At 45.2% G+C, this 21,513-nt stretch overlaps 1 protein-coding gene and 1 long non-coding RNA gene across 5 annotated transcripts in view; one reads left to right on the top strand and one right to left on the bottom strand.

The window, feature by feature from the left end:
• LOC144602278 (uncharacterized) overlaps positions 1-15,831 on the bottom strand; it is a 30,682-nt gene extending 14,851 nt beyond the window's left edge. For both annotated transcript variants that reach the window (XR_013548431.1, XR_013548430.1), the window contains exons 1-2: positions 15,602-15,831; positions 8,922-9,056 (exon numbers count right to left, since the gene is read on the bottom strand). This is a non-coding gene — a long non-coding RNA (uncharacterized LOC144602278). The remainder of the gene's footprint in view (positions 1-8,921; positions 9,057-15,601) is intronic.
• LOC144602277 (voltage-gated potassium channel KCNC1-like) overlaps positions 15,642-21,513 on the top strand; it is a 45,033-nt gene continuing 39,161 nt past the window's right edge. For all 3 annotated transcript variants that reach the window (XM_078415182.1, XM_078415181.1, XM_078415180.1), the window contains exon 1: positions 15,642-16,590. In XM_078415182.1, the coding sequence (XP_078271308.1) occupies positions 15,937-16,590 (654 nt within the window). In that variant the 5' untranslated portion in view covers positions 15,642-15,936. The remainder of the gene's footprint in view (positions 16,591-21,513) is intronic.

The following is a 21,513-nucleotide window of genomic DNA, read 5'->3' as shown; positions in this document are numbered from 1 at the left end:
GGACTTTGGTTAGGCCGCATTGAGATTATTGGTTCTGGTTGCCTCATTACAGAAAGGATGTGGAGGCATTGGAAAGAGTACAGAGGTGGTTTACCAGAATCATGCCTGGATTAGGGGGTATTAGCTACAGGGAGAGGTTGGGCAGACTTGGATTATTGTCTCTGGAATGCCAAAGGCTGCAGGGAGATCCAATAGAAATATATAAAATTATTAGAGGCATAGATAGGGTAGACAGCCAGAACCTTTTTCCCAGGATGGAAAAATCAAATAATAGAGGGCATAGCTTTAAGGTAAGAGGGGCAAAGTTTAAAGGAGTTGTGCGGGGGAATTTTTTTTTGCACAGAGGGTGCAACATTTTGTCACAACCTACCCCCTCCCCTGTTCTGTTCCTCCTTTATCTCTCCCTCTGGCTTTATATTTCACTCTTCTCTCCTTATCTGATAGCCTGTTGACCCCCTTTCATCTCTAGCCTTTGTCACTGACCACCCATCTGTCAATTAACCTCCCCCCTTACCTCTATCCACCTATCACTTGCCAGGCTTGTTCCGCCATCCCACATCACTTTTCCAGCTTTTCTTCCTCTATTACAATCAGTCTGAGGAGTGGGTGTCATGGCTACTCCTGGCAGCACACTACAGAGGACCAACAATACGTCCTTTATTACCTATTCATGTACTAGCCAGATGCACACATGCATAGTTATGTTTCACTAGGTCATCATAATATATTGAACCTATTGCTCTGAAAGGGGTTGCTGTGCAAACCAACATGCCTCAGTCTGCCAATGTTAGAAGATCCACAAAGCTACCTGCTGTTCTGGACACATATACTGTATATCTCTGCTTAGATTTCTGCCTCTGACATATGTTCTTGCTTTACTTGTTTGCAGGAAGCTGTACATAAATTGTGCCAACAAATGCTAATAGTAAGTTGTTCATTTATGTTGCATCCCTTAATCCTTATAAACACAGTGTGGATATTTTGGATGTGGAGGGAACGGAGATGGCGTGGAAAGAGCTGACTTCTGCCTTACTGAGATTCATCACCAGGATGTCCTTGTTTATTTATGATTTCAAACATTCTCTCCCTCTCCCTCTCCCTCTCCCTCTCCCTCTCCCTCTCCCTCTCCCTCTCCCTCTCCCTCTCCCTCTCCCTCTCCCTCTCCCTCTCCCTCTCCCTCTCCCTCTCCCTCTCCCTCTCCCTCTCCCTCTCCCTCTCCCTCTCCCTCTCCCTCTCCCTCTCTCCCTCTCTCCCTCTCTCCCTCTCTCCCTCTCTCCCTCTCCCTCTCCCTCTCCCTCTCCCTCTCCCTCTCCCTCTCCCTCTCCCTCTCCCTCTCCTCTCCCTCTCCCTCTCCCTCTCCCTCTCCCTCTCCCTCTCCCTCTCCCTCTCTCCCTCCCTCTCTCCCTCTCTCCCTCTCTCCCTCTCTCCCTCTCTCCCTCTCTCCCTCTCTCCCTCTCTCCCTCTCTCCCTCTCTCCCTCTCTCCCTCTCTCCCTCTCTCCCTCTCTCCCTCTCTCCCTCTCCCTCTCCCTCTCTCTCCCTCTCCCTCTCTCTTACATGAAAACAAACACAAACACACACAAACACATACACAAAGAGATACTGACACACATGTGTGTGCATAATGCATTTGTGGGATTTAGCAGACGCCTTTTCCCTTGGTTGTGTATATGTTCAAGGCTGTGTTGTACAGTATCTGGTATAGCCAGGGCTGGAACCTAGACTATACAATTAGTGAATTCTCTTTTCAGAAATACAGTCGCTGCATGTCCAAGAATAAAAACCTGAAGTACAATAAACAGCTGGGGGCCAGTCCGGTTCCAGTAGATTTCCCCTGAGATATTAATGCATATATCCTTTAATCTCTCCCCTTCCTTCAGTAGCTGCCCACAGGGCCATCCATATTTCTCCCAAACCAGAAAATATTTTTTTTGCCTGGAAAAACAGGCAGCCAGAAGTGTGGGTCTGTGCAGATTTAAGAAGCTATCAGCTCTCAGTTTGGGTACCGATTTAATGAATTAAAATTCCCAGCAGCAGTAGAGTTGAATTATGATCCAAAATGCACCCTGCACACTCTCAGGGCACTGGTCTGCATTGTACATGGGACATTCAACTGATGTTGAGGTGAACAATGGTTCCTTCACAGGTGCATCTTTGATTGCATGGAACGTTAATGATGACTTTGGCTAAAGCTGTCTGGGCAGCCCGGGAATCTGAATCTCCTTCACAACCAGCTCCAGCAATCCCTCCCATTCTCTTTACTATGTGGATCAGTCCTCCCTCCTAGTCTGACCCGACCAGGAACCACATTTAATATCCCTGTCTGTCAAGATTTTGGTGATTTCTCTCAACATCCCAACAATACCACCATCTTTTTATTATTGGATAATAAGAAAGATTACTAGCTGTTACTGAGCCCAGATGCAGCCCTCATAAACTCTCAACCTTTCATTACCAACTTTAATAATCACTCCTGTCATCGAGTCGTAGAGTCAAAGAGTCATGCACAGGCGCTTCAGCTCAACTTGCCCATGCCGACCAAAATCCCCATCTATGCCTGTGTTTGGCGCATATCCCTGTAAATCTTTCCTATCCGTATACCTGACCATATGTCTTCTAAATATTGTTATAATACCTGCCTCAACTACCTCATCTGGCAGCTCGTTCCATATTCTCACCACCCTCTGAGTGAAAACGTTGGCTTTTAAATCTTTCCCCTCTCACCTTAAACCCTATGTACTCTGGTTCTTGATTCCCCTACTCTTGGTAAAAGATTCTGTGCATTCACACTATTCCCTGTGTAATTTTATATACCTCTATAAGATCACCCCCCAGCCTCCTGCGCTCCAAAGAATAAAATCTTGTTGTGGTATTTTATTTTTTTCAGCACCATGGCCCCACCCTTGCCTCATCTATATACTAAAACTCTCATTTGTTTGTTTATTTGTTCCTGAACTTCAGCCAAAATGGTACATGATAGCGCGACAATGTTAGGCCCACCTTACTCACCGTCGTCCCTTTGGTGCTAATGGAAGAAGTTTCATTGAAATCGGTGTTATATTTTTTAAGTTATTCACATTTTAAAGTTTAAATCTATCTCCTAGGGAGGGAGGGGGGGGAGGGGGGGTGGAGGGAGGGGGAAGGGAGGGAGGGGGGTAGGAGGGGGTAGGAGGGAAGATAAGGGGGGTTGAGGGGGATGAAATGCATGGGGAAGGGGAGGGGGAAGGCGAGGGGAGGGGAGGGGGGAGGGCGAGGGGAGGAAGGGAGGGAGGGAGGGAGGGAGGGAGGGAGGGAGGGAGGGAGGGAGGGAGGGAGGGAGGGAGGGAGGGAGGGGGAGGATGGAGGATAAGGGGGGTTGAGGGGGATGGAGTGGGGGTGAGGGGAGGGTGGAGGGGAAGGGGAGGAGAAGGGGGGAGGGGGAGGGGGACGGGGGTAGAGGAGGGAGAGGGAAGGGGAGAGGGGGAGGGGAGAGGGGGGGGGGGGGGTGAGGGGGGGGGAGTGAGAGGGTGCTGCACCAGAGGGGGGGAGGGAGGGAGAGGGTGCTGCAGGAGAGGTTTGGGGCCCCAACGAGTCCACTTGGTCTAGTTGCTACTAAAATCTGTGCTCTCTTCCAGCTCAGTCGGAAGTCGGTTTTAATGTATCCCCCAGCATCATCTATAATAGCATTATCACTATTAGCGATCTCTCAATCTGTCATAACCTCATCACTATCACTACAATATCTCATTACCATCCTCGTGATTCTTCCCTATTCCACGTCAGCATCAGTGTTCTTTCTAAGTCCTACTATAAATATCAGTGTTCCTTCCCAAACGCACCATAACAACTGCAATAACAGCATCTTGCATTTATTTAGCACCTCCAACATATTATGTTATTAAACAAAAAAAAGTCCAGGACTGATGGTCACAAGCTTGATCAGAGGTAGATTTAATGAGCCTTTTGAAGGGGGGAGGGAGAGAGGGAGGGAGAGAGGGAGGGAGGGAGAGAGGGGGGGAGGGGGGGGGGGGGAGAGAGAGAGAGAGAGGGAGAGAGAGAGAGAGAGAGAGGAGAGAGAGAGAGAGAGAGAGAGAGAGAGAGAGAGAGAGAGAGAGAGAGAGAGTGAGTGAGAAAGTGAGTGAGAGAGAGGAGAGAGAGTGTGAGATAGAGAGAGAAATGCATGGCCATTAACAATAGAGTCATTAATAAATATACATGAGGGGAATACAGGAGGATCAAATGGATTTAGCAGGTGTGTAGAGCTGTAGAAAGGTACTGTTAAGGGGATTAAGGAGGCAGATGGGATGGGTGGATGATGGGTGTTGTCAGAGAATTACCAGTGCAGATCAGCGAGCAAAGGTGTACTGGATGAGTGAGACTTGGAGCGAGCGAGAAAGGGCAGTAGTATTATGATGAATGCAGGCTAGTGAAAGTAGAAAATGGGAGGCTGGCCAGTAATGTGTTGGTGTAATCAATCCCAAATAAAATATAGAGAGATGTGGGATTAAGTAGGTGGCGACTTGCCAGGGGTGAAGGCACACAGTGGTACACAGTTGGCAATAGGCATATTTGGTTATAGTGATAAAATTCAGTGTGTCAGACTCGATGCCAAGAATGCTGGGCCAACTTCAGTCAATTGTCTGGATAGGTATGGTGGAAAATGAGCTGAGTTAGGTGTGAGGACACAAGAATATAGGACACCCCCGGCTCCTTAAGCCAACCCTGCCTTTCAACATTATCATAGAGCTGCTACAGACCCTAACACCTCTTCTGTGCCACTTTCCTACAGCCTTCTATACCCTGATCAACCTTCTCTTTAAATACCTCCAGTGATCCAGCCTTCACAATCCTCCAGAGCAAAGTACTCCAGAGATTCACCACCTTCTGCAAGAAGTTCCTACTGTTTTTTAAATGTTTTTTTACTGTTTTATAATCAGGTCCCATCACTTGATACTCTGCAATGAGTGGAAACATCTCAATACCTAGGGTATTAAGGTTCCATTTGATCTTATTTGTTTCAAAAAGTCTTCCTCATTCTTCTAAACTCATAAGAATGTAGTTCCACGACAGGGGCTTTATTCTTATTCAGTTGGAGGAAATTTCAGCTCATTTGGCATTACATGTGAAGTAACCTGTCGCAAACCTGAAGAATGGTTCATAGCGAGATCATTCTTAGTGCGATCAGCATACACATGGAACCTGCAGCCCAATATTGTGCCAATGAATACATTGCAGATGAAAAGTGGAAGTGGGCTAAAGGGAATCCAAGGGTTTGTGCAACAATGCCACTGCTAGTAATACATTAATTATGTGTTGGATAAAATAAGAACAAAACCAAGCAAGGGCAGACCCATCAATGGAAGAGGACAGTGCGGTGTATTTTGGTGAATACCGCAGATAGGATGAGGAAGATGAAGAAAGTTTAGCTTAGTTTAGAGATACAGTGCTGAAACAGAAACTTTGGCCCACCGAGTCCACACCGATCAGTGATCTCCGTTCACTAGCACTATCCGACACACTAGGGACGATTAACAATTTTTTTTACTGAAGTCAATTAGCTTTCAAACCTGTACATCTCCGGAATGCGGGAGGAAGACAGCTCCCGTAGAAAGCCCACGTGGTCACGAGGAGTACGTACAAACTCCGTGCAGACAGCACCTGTAGTCAGGATCAAACTCGAGTCTCGGGTGCTGTACGGCAGCAACTCTACCACTGCACCACCGTGCTGCCCTAGGTTAGTTATTTAATTGCAGTTGAGGTTCAAAAGAATGTCCTGGTGATTTAGATAATAATAAGATGTGGCAGGAAATGAGACAGAAAGGATTTGGATGTACAGTTGAGGATAAATTGAGCATGGATTTGGAAAGCAATGATGGCATCAAGGACAGGCAGGTGAGGTTGGAGAGGGGGATGCAACTTTTCAAGGTTTCAAGGTCAGTTTATTGTCACGTGCACTAATTAAGGGACAGTGAAATTCGGATTACCATACAGCTATACTAAAAGAGAAGCAACAAGATGCACAACTACATAAAAGTTAACATAAACATCCACCACAGCGGATTCCCCACCTTTCTCACTGTGATGGAAGGCAATAAGGTCCAATCTCCTTCCTCTTTATTCTCCCATGGTCGGGCCAGTCGAACCATCATCAGTCGGGGCGATCAAAGCCCCCGCAGCAGGCGGTCAAGGCCCCCGCGTCGAGCCGATCAAAACTCCTGCGTCGGGGTGATCGCAACTCACGTGTCGGGGCAGTCAAAACTCCTGCGGCTTGGTCTCTGATGTCGGTCTCTAACCAGAGACTGCGGGCTCCCACGGTTGGAGCCCCAAAGATGACCCCCCACAGGGATCGCGAGCTCCGTGATGGTAAGTCCGCAGGCTCCCGCCTTGGAGCTCCCGGTCGATCTCCAGCAAAGGCCATCTCAACTCCACGATGTAAGGCCGCAGTGCGGACGGAGATATGATACGGAAAACATCACATCTCCTTCGAGGTAAGAGATTAGAAAAAGTTTCCCCAAACTCCCCTCCCCCACATAAAACAAGCTAAAGAACACTAAAAAACATACATGTAACACATACAAAACAGACACAAAAAAGGGAAGGACAGACAGACTGTTGGCGACGCAGCCATTGCAAGGGGTTTGGGGGAATGGGGAGTTCCTGGTGAGAATGATGATGGATTTGAAAGTGGTGAGGACCATAAGCAAAGAGAGGGAAGCATTAACAAAATCAGCTAACAATGGGGAAATAGGTTGGCCAACTGAATGGTTGTAAAATGATTGTGTGAACAGGAAGTGGATCTCATGGTCATGATGAACCTATACAGGGCAAGGCAAGAGATGGTAAGGAATCAAGTGAAGCATGTAATTTAGAAAAAGGATAGCATGTGGTTTTGGGGAAAACATGGTCCCATTAACTTGATCTCATTAACTTCATGTATGAAGGAGGGACCTGGCCCAAAACATCGTCTATCCATTCCCTCCACAGATGCTGTGTGACCCACAGAGTTCCTCCAGCACCTTGTGTTCTACTCAACAAGGTTCCAACATCTGCAGTTCCGTGTGACTCCAAACTCTTTGTGTTGGTGGGTGTGATGATGTTGGGAAATAATGTTTAATCCAGCCGCATCTATGAATGTTTGGTTTAATGTGTAGGAAGGAACTGCAGATGCTGGTCTAGACTGAAGATAGACAAAAAATGCTGAAGTAACTCAGTGGCAGCATCTCTGGAGAGATGGAATGGATGACATTTTGGGTCAAGACCCTTCAGAGTGTTTGGTTTAAAGTGGTTTAACATGGGACAGAACCATGGTGCAACTTATAGCTGTGGCTTCACAATTCCAGTAAACAAGCTTGGACCTTGGCCTCCAGTGCTGTCAATGTGGAGTTTCTCCATTCCCTCTAGGACTGCATGAGATTCCCCCCCCAACCCCCCCCCCCCCCACCCCCACACCAACATCCTCCAGTTTCCTCCCACATCTCAAGGACAAACAGGATGGATGGTGAATTGGCCATTGCATATTTCCCCCAGGCTGTAAGTGAGGGGGAGGGGGTGGCGTTAACTGAATGAAATGCAGGGAGAATAGGGATACTGGTGAGAGAATGGGATTGCTCTGTGAGCTGGCGTGGGCTTTTTCTATGTTGTTAGGAAAAATGTCAATGGTCATCAAGGAATCAGAAGAGAACTGCAAGGATGTTACCTGGATTGGAGGGGTTGGTTAGGCTTGGTCTGTTTTTCCTGCCACAAAGGAGACTGAGAGATAGCATGATAAACATAAGTAAAATTATAAGATACATTGATGGGGTGGATAGCCAGTGTCCCATAGAAAGGGTGCCTAAAATTAGAGGTCGTAGGTTTGAGGAGAGAAAGAAGAGGTTTAAATGAAAACTAGGGGGTAAATGTTTCATACGAACAGTAGTAAGCATTTGGAATGAGGTGTCTGAGGAAATGGTGGAGGCAAAAACAAAACAACATTGAGGAGGCATCTTGGCAGATTGACATTAGTTTAGTTTAGTGATACAGTGCGGAAACAGGCCCTTCTGACACTGGGTCCGCGGACCAGTGATCCCACACATTAACACTATCCCTACACACACTAAGGACAATTTACACATGCACCAAGCCAATTAACCTACAAACCTGTACGTCTTTGGAGTGTGGGAGGGAACTAAAGATCTCGGAGAAAACCTACGAGATCACGGGGAGAACGTACAAACTCCATACAGACAGCACCCGTAATCGGGATCGAACCCGGGTCTCCGGCGCTGCAAGCGCTGTAAGGCAGCAACTCTACCATTGTGTCACCATGCCACCCCCAGATACCGTGCTGCCAACAGATACTTGAATGAGCAGTGCACAGAGGGATATGGAATGAATGCAGGTAAGAGTGCAGGTAAGGCCTGATGGTCAATATAGATGCAGGGGGGCAATGTTTCTATGCTGTGTAATTCTATGACTTTATGTGTGAAATTGTGGGTGTACCTTGGTAAAAATAGTCAAAATCGGAGAGGATAGTAGACCAGTGATAAATAGTCAGCTATAAACTAAAGAGTTGAGAATTGGAAATGTACTGGTAAAGGATTTGTGAGCTTTATTTTTCAATTATTTTATTTTGCCGAAATGAAAAGAAGATGCAAGAAGAAATGATCAGAAAAGGGCACAAAGTGCCAGAATAACTCAGCAGGCCAGGCAGCATCTCTGGAGAACATGGACAGTGATGTTAGGCAGTTAGGAGGGGAGTGGATGAGGTTTTAAGTACAAAGAGAGGAAGAGAATAAAAGGAGGTGAGATGAAGGAAGGGCTACTCAATGTAGAAGATGAGGGAGGCAAGCAGAGAATAAATCTTATTGAGAAACCAGCTGTAATATTTGAAGAGATGTTACTGAACAAAAGGTGTAAAATTCAGCTGCATAGAACCTGTTTTCTGGGTGTTATTTTAATGACTCACCATGTGCCAATCCCACCTCTGAGGCGATTTGTCCTTCTGATGTTGGCTGGGAGCATCAGATCCAGTGACAATATTTCCTCATCTTTACTGACTTACTGTTGACCCACTGCTTGGCCAGACTGCCTTCTTGGATTTCTGAAAGGAGAGTAGAAAGGAAATGGCAGTTGTGTTAAATCAAGTGCTTTATGTGTTTTCTTTTTTTTTAGTTTTTAAATTGTTTATTTTAATATTAATTATCCACTATGTTTCTGACAGTCAGAGACATTAAAAGAACTGTTTGAATCCACGAGAGCTTTGAGAGAACATAAAGCTTTTATCGTAGCTTCGCCTTCTGACAAACATCATCGGAAACAACCCAAGATTTAGACTTTTGCAGTACACAATTGAAGACCTGTTTCTTGTCTGGATCTTGCTAAAGTTAACCCAGATGCTGACTAGATCCATGGCTGTGTTCTGCAGAAGTCAGATACAGTGCATTCAGAAAGTATTCAGACCACCTTCACTCTTTCCACATTTTGCTACGTTACAGCCTTATTTTAAAATGGATTAAAAAAAAAAAAATCATCAGTCTACACACAATACCCCATAATAAAAAGGCAAAAACAGGTGTTTAGAAATTTTTGCAAAGTAATTAAAAAGAATATCACAATTACATAAGTATTCAGACCCTTTACTCAGTACTTTGTTGAGGCACCTTTGGCAGCGATTACAGCCTCAAGTCGTCTTGGGTATGATGCTACAAGCTTGGCACACCTGTATTTGGGTAATTTCTCCCATTCTTCTCTGCAGATCCTCTCAAGCTCTGTCAGGTTGGATGGGGAGCGTCGATACACAGCTATTTTCAGGTCCCTCCAGAGATGCTCGATCGGGTTCAAGTCCGGGCTCTGGCTGGGCCACTCAAGGACATTCACAGACTTGTCATGAAGCCACTCCTGCGTTGCCTTGGCTGTGTGCTTAGGGTCATTGCTCTGTTGGAAGATGAACCTCCGCACCAGACTGAGGTCCAGTAGCTCTGGAGCAGGTTTTCATTAAGGATCTCTCTGCACTTTGCTCCATTCATCTTTCCCTCAATCTTGAGTAGTCTCCCAGTTCCTGGTGCTGAAAAACATCCCCACAGCATGATGCTGTCACCACCATGCTTCACCGTAGGTATGGTATTGACCAGGTGATGAGCGGTGCCGCTTGACATTCAGGCAAAAGAGTTCAATCTTGGTTTCACCAAACCAGAGAATCTTGTTTCTCATGATCTGAGAGTCCTTTAGGTGCCTTTTGGCAAATTCCAAGCGGGCTGCCATGTGCCTTTTACTGAGGAGTGGCTTCCGTCTGGCCACTCTACCATAAAGGCCTGATTGGTGGAGTGCTGCAGATATAGTTGTCCATCTGGAAGGTTCTACCATATTCACAGAGGAACTCCAGAGCTCTGGCAGAGTGACCATCGGGTTCTTGGTCACCTCCCTGACCAAGGCCCTTCTCTCCCAAATGCTCTGTTTGGCCGGGCGGCCAACTCTACGAAGAATCCTGGTGGTTCCAAAGTTCTTCCATTTAAGAATGACGGAGGCCACTGTGCTCTTCTGGACCTGCAATGCTGCAGAAATTGTTTTATCCCCTTCTCCAGTTCTGCGTCTCGACAAAATCCTGTCTCGGATGTCTACGGACAATTCCTTCGTCTTCATGGCTTGGTTTTTGCTCTGACATGCACTGTCAACTGTGGGACCTTATATAGATAGGTGTATGCCTTTCCAAATCATGTCCAATCAATTTAATTTACCTCTGGTGGAGTCCAATCAAGATGTAGAAACATCTCAAGGATAATAAATGGAAACAGGGTGAACATACGGTCAATTTTGAGTGTCATAGCAAAGGGTCTGAATACTTATGTAAATGTGATATTTCAGTTTTTTTTAAAAATTACACTGCAAAAATTTCTAAACACCTGTTTTTGCTTTTTTATTATGGGGTATTGTGTGTAGATTGATGATAAAAAAAAAAGAATTTAATCAATTTAAAAATAAGGCTGTAATGTAGTGAAGGGGTCTGAATACTTTCTGAATGCACTGTAGGAGTGTGGGCACTCTGAGTGAAGGCTCCAGGTGGTGGGCTGATGTAGTAAGATCTGACCCATTATGCAATTTGGAAACAAGACATAAAGAACAAATATGCAATGCACATATGTACAGCTCTCAATAGATAAACCACAATCTATAACTGACAATAAATAATGGATAATATTCAATGACAAAATTAAAGAACTGTGCTAATATAGAACACACTGGTGGATGTTTACACTAGTGGGAGAGTCTAGGACCAGAGGCCATAACCTCAGAATAAAAGGACGTACCTTGGAAAGGAGATGAGGAGGAATTTATTTAATCAGAGGGTGGTGAATTTGTGGAATTCATTGCCACAGAAGGCGGTGGAGGCCAAGTCAATGGATATTTTTAAGGCAGAGATTGACAGATCCTTGATGAGTAAGAGTGTCAAGAATTATGGGGAGAAGGCAGGGGAATGGGGTTGAGAAGGAAAGAGAGATCAGCCACGAATGAATGGCAGAGTAGACATGATGGCCTAATTCTGCTCCTAGAACCTATGAATTTATGAAAACTACAGGTTAACTAAAAAGGCAATACGGGGAGAAAAGATGAGGTACGAGGGTAAACTAGCCAATAATATAAAGGAGGATAGCAAAAGTTTTTTTAGGTACGTGAAGAGGAAAAAAATAGTCAAGGCAAATGTGGGTCCCTTGAAGACAGAAGCAGGGGAATTTATTATGGGGAACAAAGAAATGGCAGACGAGTTAAACCGTTACTTTGGATCTGTCTTCACTGAGGAAGATACACACAATCTCCCAAATGTTCTAGGGGCCGGAGAACCTAGGGTGATGGAGGAACTGAAGGAAATCCACATTAGGCAGGAAATGGTTTTGGGTAGACTGATGGGACTGAAGGCTGATAAATCCCCAGGGCCTGATGGTCTGCATCCCAGGGTACTGAAGGAGGTGGCTCTAGAAATAGTGGAAGCATTGGAGATCATTTTTCAATGTTCTATAGATTCAGGATCAGTTCCTGTGGATTGGAGGATAGCAAATGTTATCCCACTTTTTAAGAAAGGAGGGAGAGAGAAAACGGGTAATTATAGACCAGTTAGTCTGACATCAGTGGTGGGGAAGATGCTGGAGTCAATTATAAAAGACGAAATTGCTGAGCATTTGGATAGCAGTAACAGGATCATTCCGAGTCAGCATGGATTTACGAAGGGGAAATCATGCTTGACAAATCTACTGGAATTTTTTGAGGATGTAACTAGGAAAATTGACAGGGGAGAGTCGGTGGATGTGGTGTACCTCGACTTTCAGAAAGCCTTCGACAAGGTCCCACATAGGAGATTAGTGGGCAAAATTAGAGCACATGGTATTGGGGGTAGGGTACTGACATGGATAGAAAATTGGTTGACAGACAGAAAGCAAAGAGTGGGGATAAATGGGTCCCTTTCGGAATGGCAGGCAGTGACCAGTGGGGTACCGCAAGGTTCGGTGCTGGGACCCCAGCTATTTACGATATACATTAATGACTTAGATGAAGGGATTAAAAGTACCATTAGCAAATTTGCAGATGATACTAAGCTGGGGGGTAGTGTGAATTGTGAGGAAGATGCAATAAGGCTGCAGGGTGACTTGGACAGGTTGTGTGAGTGGGCGGATACATGGCAGATGCAGTTTAATGTAGATAAGTGTGAGGTTATTCACTTTGGAAGTAAGAATAGAAAGGCAGATTATTATCTGAATGGTGTCAAGTTAGGAAGAGGGGATGTTCAACGAGATCTGGGTGTCCTAGTGCATCAGTCACTGAAAGGAAGCATGCAGGTACAGCAGGCAGTGAAGAAAGCCAATGGAATGTTGGCCTTCGTAACAAGAGGAGTTGAGTATAGGAGCAAAGAGGTCCTTCTACAGTTGTACCGGGCCCTGGTGAGACCGCACCTGGAGTACTGTGTGCAGTTTTGGTCTCCAAATTTGAGGAAGGATATTCTAGCTATTGAGGGCGTGCAGCGTAGGTTCACTAGGTTGATTCACTCAGAAGGCAGTGGAGGAGGCCAGTTCGTTGGATGCTTTCAAGAGAGAGCTGGATAGAGCTCTTAAGGATAACGGAGTGAGGGGGTATGGGGAGAAGGCAGGAACGGGGTACTGATTGATAGTGATCAGCCATGATCGCATTGAATGGCGGTGCTGGCTCGAAGGGCTGAATGGCCTACTCCTGCAGCTATTGTCTATTGTCTATTGGCCACTATATATAAAACACCATTGAAGATTTCAGTCCAAACACACAATTTTACTCACAGTAGGACATTTTAAAAAAAATTGTCTTAAAAAACCCTACTAAATGCTCTTAGGGCTCAAAGCATCCTTGTTATGATTTCATTTTTTATATGTGATACAGTTTAGTGGAGCGAGATGCTGCTAAAGAATCCATGGTGATTATTCTAAATTGTGGTTAATGCAGCAGAGTACATGGATAAATGATGGAAGGTGTTGGAAATACCATTCAAACAGGTTGATCTACCCTCTGTGATGGTCAGATCACAGAATCATTAACAGATAGATGCTGCTGCACTTAGAAAGACCAATGATGGAACTGTTTGGAAAGCTGAATGTTGGTCACTTCCCTGATCAACTGTGCTGCTGTCCAATATAATTATCTGAGTGGTGGTATGTCTATGCTTTCTACGACAATGAAAAGATTTCTTCCTATTCCTGAAATAAGGAGACACAATAAAATGCATTGGTTGGAATCTTGAGCAAAATACAAAGTGTTGGAACACTTTGAAGGGTCCTGGCCCAAAATGTGGTTGTCCATTTTCATGGATGTTGCCTCAGCCACTGTCAGGCAAAGTGTTCCAACACTTTGCCTGACAGTGGCTGAGGCAACATCCATGAAAATGGACAACCACATTTTGGGCCAGGACCCTTCTTCAGACTCAAGACAGGTCTGACTGGAGGAGGGGTCCACCACAGTCTGGAGGAGGGGTCCACCACAAAATATCACCTGTCCATTTCCTCCACAAATATTGCCTGATCTGTTGAGTTCCTTCAGCGTTTTGTGTTTTATTACTGAAATATTTTTTTAGGTGCAGGCTGTCAGTCAAAGGTCAGAGTGTTGGCTACTCTCCAATGATAAATCTGTCTCTGATATCCCTTTGGAGCCTGGGCGCTATCATGGTCAGATCACAGAATCATTAACAGATAGATGCTGCTGCACTTAGAAAGACCAATGATGGAACTGTTTGCAAAGCTGAATGTTGGTCACTTCCCTGATCAACTATGCTGCTGTCCAATATAATGCGCAGAACAGGTAATGCACTTGAGGGTGGTTGGGGTATATGGAATGAGTTGCCAGAAGAGATAGTTAAGACATGTACTATTACAACATTAAAAAGACATTTGGGCAGGTACACAGATGGGAAAGGTTTAGAGGAATATGGGCCAAATGCAGGCAGGTGGGACTGGTGAACATGGCCATCTTGATTGACTTGGGCAAGTTGAGCCAAAGGGCCTGTTTCTGTGTTGTATGACTCTATAACTTTCAGTAATGCACTTACCAACATACACATAGCCCATATGTAAAAAGGGGAAACATTCTGACTAATTTCACTAATGTAAAAATGATTCCACTGTATTATTCTAATAGCCAAAATAAATATGAAAGGGAAGACTCTCACATCACAAGACACGAACAAAACAAAATGTTCATTGAATTCCTTAAGCAAGATGCAATGTAAGTAAGGCACAAGGCACAAAACAGCTCTTCGAAGCGAGAGCTACTTGTGTGTGATACAAACCAGCACGTCCTTGCCAAGTGTTAAAGATGGCAAAAATCCATCTTGTATTTCTGATGACTTTCAGAAACTGAAATGACTTCTTTTACAGGATAACATTTTGTCTGAATCCCTTGATACCTCTGAATCCATTCCCGATAGTTATTAATACCATTTTGAGTTACACTGAAATTGATATACTATAACAGTAACTGTAACGACCTCTGAAATATGGAGTCTGTACGATCGACAGTGGGCCGTACAGCAGAAGTATTGTTGGCGCGCTCGGAATCTCCTTGTGGAATTGGCCCTCGGCTCCATTGAGCAGTAAAAAATTATCTTTGTCAAAAGCTTGAAGGCCGTGCGTGCGTGTCTTGCGCCGGCACTGCAGATATGTCACAGGCATATGTCTACACAGCCATATGTCTACACATTATGCAGTACGTGTTTGTCCCTATTTTGTGTATGTTTCTGTATCTGCAGAGGGAGCAGCGTATGTGAGGACAACTATGTAAATTTGCCGATGCACCAGTGACCGTGTGTGGCTTGTGTTTATGGTTGGTTTTGTCAAACCGTCATTTTCCCTTTCTACCTAAAACTCTTATGCCTTTTTTATAATCTTAAACATGGTCTCAAAAAATGCCATGGATTAGGACAGAATGCAAAGCATCAACATTTATGGGCAGTATTGGTTGGGAGAACAGCTCTATATCGGTGAGGCTTAGGAAACAAACCTTCTGACGGCTGTCTCGGTCTCAGGGACCAAGCACGGTGCATGAAGGTGGCGGTGATGGTGAAGGGGAGGGAGTGGTGAAGGGGAGGGAGGGGGGAAGGGGCGGGAGAGGGGGGGGGGGGGGGGTGATGGTAGAGAGGACCTGAATTCACGGCTGCGCAGCGCTGTTGCCAGCGGAGGAGAGTCAGCTCCGCCTTCCAATGCGCCGTCTTGTCCTCCAGCTCGCCTCCTTTCAGCAGCGGCGGCCCTGCAAGCAAGCCGGACAAATGTGAACGCAACACCTGATCGATCGATCGTGAAGGGAAACCGATCCGATCGCTGGCGCTGGAGACGGTGCTGGTTAGTGTTGGGAGGGAGAAGGAAAGAGAGAGACAGAGAGAGAGGAGAGATAGAGAGAAGTCGGCGCAGGAGGGGGGAGGAGGAAAGAGGCGGGGAGAAGGCGCCGGACAGATGCCTGGCCGCTATCCGCGGTGCTGAATGATTAGCCCAGTGCACGTCTCCACCTCCCGCGGCGGCACCCCAGGAAAGAGACCTCCCTCCGCGACATGTCTGATCGAGGAGATGGGCAAGGGCGACGACAACGATCGCATCGTGATAAACGTGGGAGGGACTAGACACGAAACGTACCGGAGCACCCTGAAGACCCTGCCCGGCACTCGCTTGGCATGGCTCACCGAACCCGGCGCCTTCGCCAATTTCGACTACGACCCCAAAGCGGGCGAGTTCTTCTTCGATCGCCACCCGGCCGTCTTCGCTCACATCCTCAACTACTACCGCACGGGGAAACTGCACTGCCCGGCCGACGTGTGCGGACCCCTGTACGAGGAAGAGATCGCCTTCTGGGGCATCGATGAGACGGACGTGGAGCCCTGCTGCTGGATGACCTACCGGCAGCACCGCGAAGCAGAGGAGGCTCTGGACAGCTTCGAGTCTCCCGACCTCAACAGCGGCGACGGAGACGCCGGCTGCGGGGGAGACGGGGTCGGGGACTCTGAAGATGAACTGGACACCAAGCGACTGGCCCTGGGAGACTGTTCCCCCGAAGCCGGAGCGAAAGCCGGCTGGTGGAGAAAATGGCAACGCCGCATCTGGGCTCTCTTTGAAGACCCCTACTCCTCTAAATACGCGCGGGTAAGAGCAAAATACTCAACGTAGCGCTGCAACATCTAAAGAACCTGTTGGTGAAACGAAAGGCTAGGAATGGGGGGGAGGGGGTGCAATTTCTAGACAGACCTTGGATAAAGTGAACGTAAGGGATATATTTCCATTGAATTGATATCGATGGCAACAACCAAGCAACTGTGATTGAGGGGTGGGAGTGAGCGTGTGTATGGTGAGGAAGGGGAGAGAGGGGGCTTATCCGACCAGACCAATGCCCGGGAATGCAGAATCATTGTTTGTGATTCTAGGGCAATCAGACTGATTTCCTGCATGCCCCGTTTTGTTACAGCGAGATGGAGAGATTGCAGATTGTAGCTGGTTGTGATTATAGTCAAAACTGTGCGAACTACCAGTCAATCCAACTGGCTTGGCACATGTTGTGTGGTTCATGTGTGGTTGGGACGAGCGCAAACGTCCATTTTTTTAACACTACCCGGTGTTCCTTAGCTAGGATTTAAAAAAAAGATATCGGTAATTGAAATCGTTGGTTCAATTGATACGTTTTGTTTTGTTGGACGGGTTTCAAGCTTATTGGAAAGCGGAGTTATTTTATTCCGGGGAACTGGTCCTTCTGATGGAAGCCGCGGAGATTGCGCGCAGCGGGAGTGCGTTTCAAATGGGGTTCATTGATATTCTATCGGCGCGCACTCAGGCTACAGACTGCAGAAGAATCTAGGAGGCGCCACTTTAATCCCATGTCCTGGTTTAAAATATATTAGAAATAATACGATTTGTGGCCCATCTTATTGAAGGGAGATAATGAATCGCGGCATAACGCTTCTCTTTGTTTTTTTATATGTAAACTCAGGCTAGATATAACAAGAACAATAACATTTAATGCAAAGACACAAACACCATTCGAGTAAACGCACCCACAAGTGGCACTGTACATTTCAGCAATTCTACAGTTTGTGAGATTTCATGTAAGATTGTGAACATTCATTGTTGCAAGCTTCTGAAAGCGTCTCCGGTTTTAGAGCCTTATTATTATAATTTTTTTGCTCTTGCTAGATAAGATGTTGTGATTCATTATTGCCGTTGACCTCAAAATGAAGGCTATCGATTTGCAGATTATTTAGAGAGTGATGGCAGTCTGTACGTTCCGGACAAGCACTCAAACCACTCTTAACACAGCGCCTAAAGAATAAAGACACTAATTTCAGAGTCGCTGAGAATCAGGTTTCTGGTGGGGCGATATGCACTGTGCAAAATTGATTAACAATATCAACCGAGGTGCCGCATCTAATTGACGTTTTTCTGCTAGTATACTGGCACACTGGATGTAAATTGGGCTGATTTCCGAACGAATCTAGATACGTTTATGGGAGGGAGAAGGTAGGAATACATACATACATACATACACACGCGCACACACACACACACACACACATATATATATATATATATATATATATATATATATATATTCATATATATTCCTATCTTCTCCCTCCCATAAATGTATCTATATTCATATATATATATATATATAAATGTCTAAGCAAACTGGCAGCTTGTAAACAAACATTCGTGTCTGAATGTTCCATATCTTGGTTTATTCGCAACATTTGTATATGCTACTTGTTGGACTGCGTACAGCCCAGTCATTCCTCTCCCCTCCCGAGTATAAAGGTCCATCCTACATCTAGTCTTACGTTTGGAAGGGAGGTTCGCCCCAGACACTGTAATATGTCTAATTTGACTCCTTCCGTTGTTATTTCCTCTGTTGCATCTACCTCTGACTGCACCAGATGCGCGCTTCTGCGTACTATTTTACTGCCTCGCAGACATACATGCAAGAGCGAGGCACCAAGAGACAAAGTCGCGGCTTCCAGGAAGTATCGAGTGTTTTCCTCAGTTCCAGCAGGTGGTAGCTGGCACTACGTCCGATTTTCCTGAAATCTCTGCAGTGGAAAAACAAGGGCGAATGGCTGTTGAAACCAGCCGCAAAACACAGGCACGCCGTCGCCCGACACCGATCATTTACAGCTTGGAAATTACCCCTTTGGGTTGATGCATTGCCCAGACAGAGGTGTCAGCATCTGACCTTGAATCTGGAATTATGTATATGTTCCTGAACAGTGCACTGCCCGAGAAGGAGACCTGCCCCACAAGGTTGTCCACAGAATGTTTCTAGGTCTGGCATGGATTCTTTATACCAAAAAATTACAGACAAATGACCTTCATGGATAGAATATCCCACTGACATCAATGAAAGAGGTGTTTCAAAGTACCAATATAATAGGTTATCTAGTTTTGTTAACAGAATGTTGCGGATATTCCCGTTTGTATTGAAATTATATATAGTGCAGGGTAACGTGTACATTCAGTGCGAGAAACAAAAATAAAAATAAGGAAAGCGTTTGATGATAAAGACATGAATGATAACACGTATGGACCTCTCCGGAATCAATGTTTATAATCAATTCCACATTTAGTAAGCACCCAAGAACGTTTATATCGGATTGCTTTGCTGTCTATCGTTGTTTCATGGTGTTCATGTTCTTGAATGAATTCACAATTCACTGGAGACCAATACCGTGCAACTTAGATAACTGCATATTAATAATATTAATAACGGGGCCAGACATCCTGGGTGACATTCCCAGGGACTGGATGAGATGTGCGAGGGTAGGAGGGGGTGGTGGGGGTGGTGGGGGAGCGGGAAATGTGCATGGACAGGTTTCTTTAGATGGAAAACAAAATAGGGAGGACGGCACAGGTTAGATGGTTTTTCATTTGAACTTCCTCAATGTCACTAAAGCAAGAATATGACAATATCTCGTCTGCCAATTTTTCACCATGTTCAATACAAACAATATCTTAAAGGAGAAACAAACGTTAGACCAAAACTTTTTTTCCTGGTTGGTGGCGGGTGTGGGTTGAGGCAGGAGCGGTTCGGGTGCCCGGAGAGGAGGAGAACCATTCGGTGCTTTAATTCAGTCCTGGATCCAGAGTCATGCAGCTCTTCGGGCCAGCACGTCCACGCCGACTAATCCAGGCCCATTTACCCGGATGGCTAGATTGTCAACACTTACAGTCGTTCAGCTCACTGGTTAGCATGCGACAAAAAGCTTTTCATTGTACCTCGGTTTCACTGTACCTCTCAGCTTTGCCCCTTCATGACATTGGAGGGTCACTCCAGATGCTGGTGGGTTTGGTGCCCAAATACGTGATACTAGTTTGGTCCTTTAACATCAAATTACAGCGCATTATAGGGTAGAAACAACACCCTTTTTATGTATTCATGTGGGCATCCCTAGCAAGGCCAGTATATCTCACCCATCCTTTATTTCACTTGAGATATTAATGGTTAACCTCTTCACCTACTGCTTTTCTATTCTCCCTGCACTCAGATGCCAAAACTGCACACAATATAACAGAATAATTAAACTTCCTTTGTGAAGTCAGATTTATGGTCCTTTCATTGCATTCTACAGAAAACAAGGGTTTCTGTTTTTATTTTTCTTATAGGGGTTATCTCATTGCACTGACATTGAGTCAACGAGTCAGTATGGAAACAGGCCCTTTACACCACTGAGTCTGTGCCAACCATCCAGCATTCATTTACACAAGTCCTACTCTAACTGAATTTTATTATCTTCACATTCCCATCAATTCTACTGCTCATCTATGCACATCAGGTATAATTTACAGTGGCCAATTAACCTACTAGCCTGCCATCTTTGGGAAGTGGGAGGAAACTAGAGCAAGGGAGGAAATTCATGCAGTCACAGGCTGCACTGGAGGTCAGGACTGAACCCAGATTATTGGAGTTGCATGGTTGCAGTTCCACCAGCCCCTGTCAGCTGCTCTACTGTGCCACTCTTCGTGGATGCCCCTTGCAAGCTATTGTTTATTTTCTGTCCTGTTGCATGGAAATTATACCTTTTATGGTGTCTCTATGTTATTTTCAAATATACAACCTTACAATTTTCTACTTTGAACTGCATTTGATGCCTGATTCTTCAAGACTGTAATTGTTATTGCAGTCCTTCTGAATTCACAGATTTAACCATCTCTCTCTTATGGTTGTCAGTCAGATGTTTAAATAACTGTGAGACACAAGGAACTGTAGATACACAAAAAGCACTGGAGTAACTCAGCAGGTTAGGCAGAAGTAACTTGAAGAAGTGTCCTGACCTTAAACATCACCTATCCTCATTTTCAAGAGATGCTGCCTGACCCACTGAACTACTCCAACACTTTGCGTAATTGTTTAAATAACTTCTTCATTATCATCTCCTAAATTGTAATGAACTGACCTGAACTGCTTGTATTGATTTTGTAAACTTGATATTCATTTCCTTTCTTGAAACCAAAGTAAAGTGTTTCCAGGACACAAGAATGGAAGAAAATCAGAGCAGACTTAGTATCTGATCCTTCAACCTGCCCTATCATTCAATCTGGTCATGGCTGGACTACACTGGCTCCCCTCTGACAAAATGGCTCAACTCCTCTTTTGTACCTGTTCCCATAACCCTCAATTCCCCGACCTATCATTAAATTATCTATTTCTTTCTTAAAACCTTCTAATAATTCAGCCTCTACAACCGTCTGGAATAGACAATTCCAGAGATTCACTACCCTCTTTGTAAATACATTTTTACACACTTGCATGCAGTGATTGTATACAAGGATCTGCATGGGTTTCTGAACACTAATATTTTTTAACCTCTCACATTTAATAACGCTCCTATACTGGGTCACATTTCTTGACCATATTCCATGGAAGCCTCATGGTATCATCCTCAACTCTGCCACCCAGCTTTGTGATATAAGGAAACTAGAGTTACCCTACAACTAACTGGTCTGACTGGTCTATATTTCTCTCTCCTTTTCTTAAAAGTGAGTTGGGTTTTCTGCCTTCCAATTTGGGGGAAGAGCTCTTGA

Source organism: Rhinoraja longicauda, chromosome 18 (genome assembly GCF_053455715.1).
Source record: "Rhinoraja longicauda isolate Sanriku21f chromosome 18, sRhiLon1.1, whole genome shotgun sequence".
Taxonomy (NCBI): domain Eukaryota; kingdom Metazoa; phylum Chordata; class Chondrichthyes; order Rajiformes; family Arhynchobatidae; genus Rhinoraja; species Rhinoraja longicauda.
The sequence above is the reverse complement of the archived record's forward strand: the minus strand, read 5'-3'. Positions and strand labels throughout refer to the sequence as shown.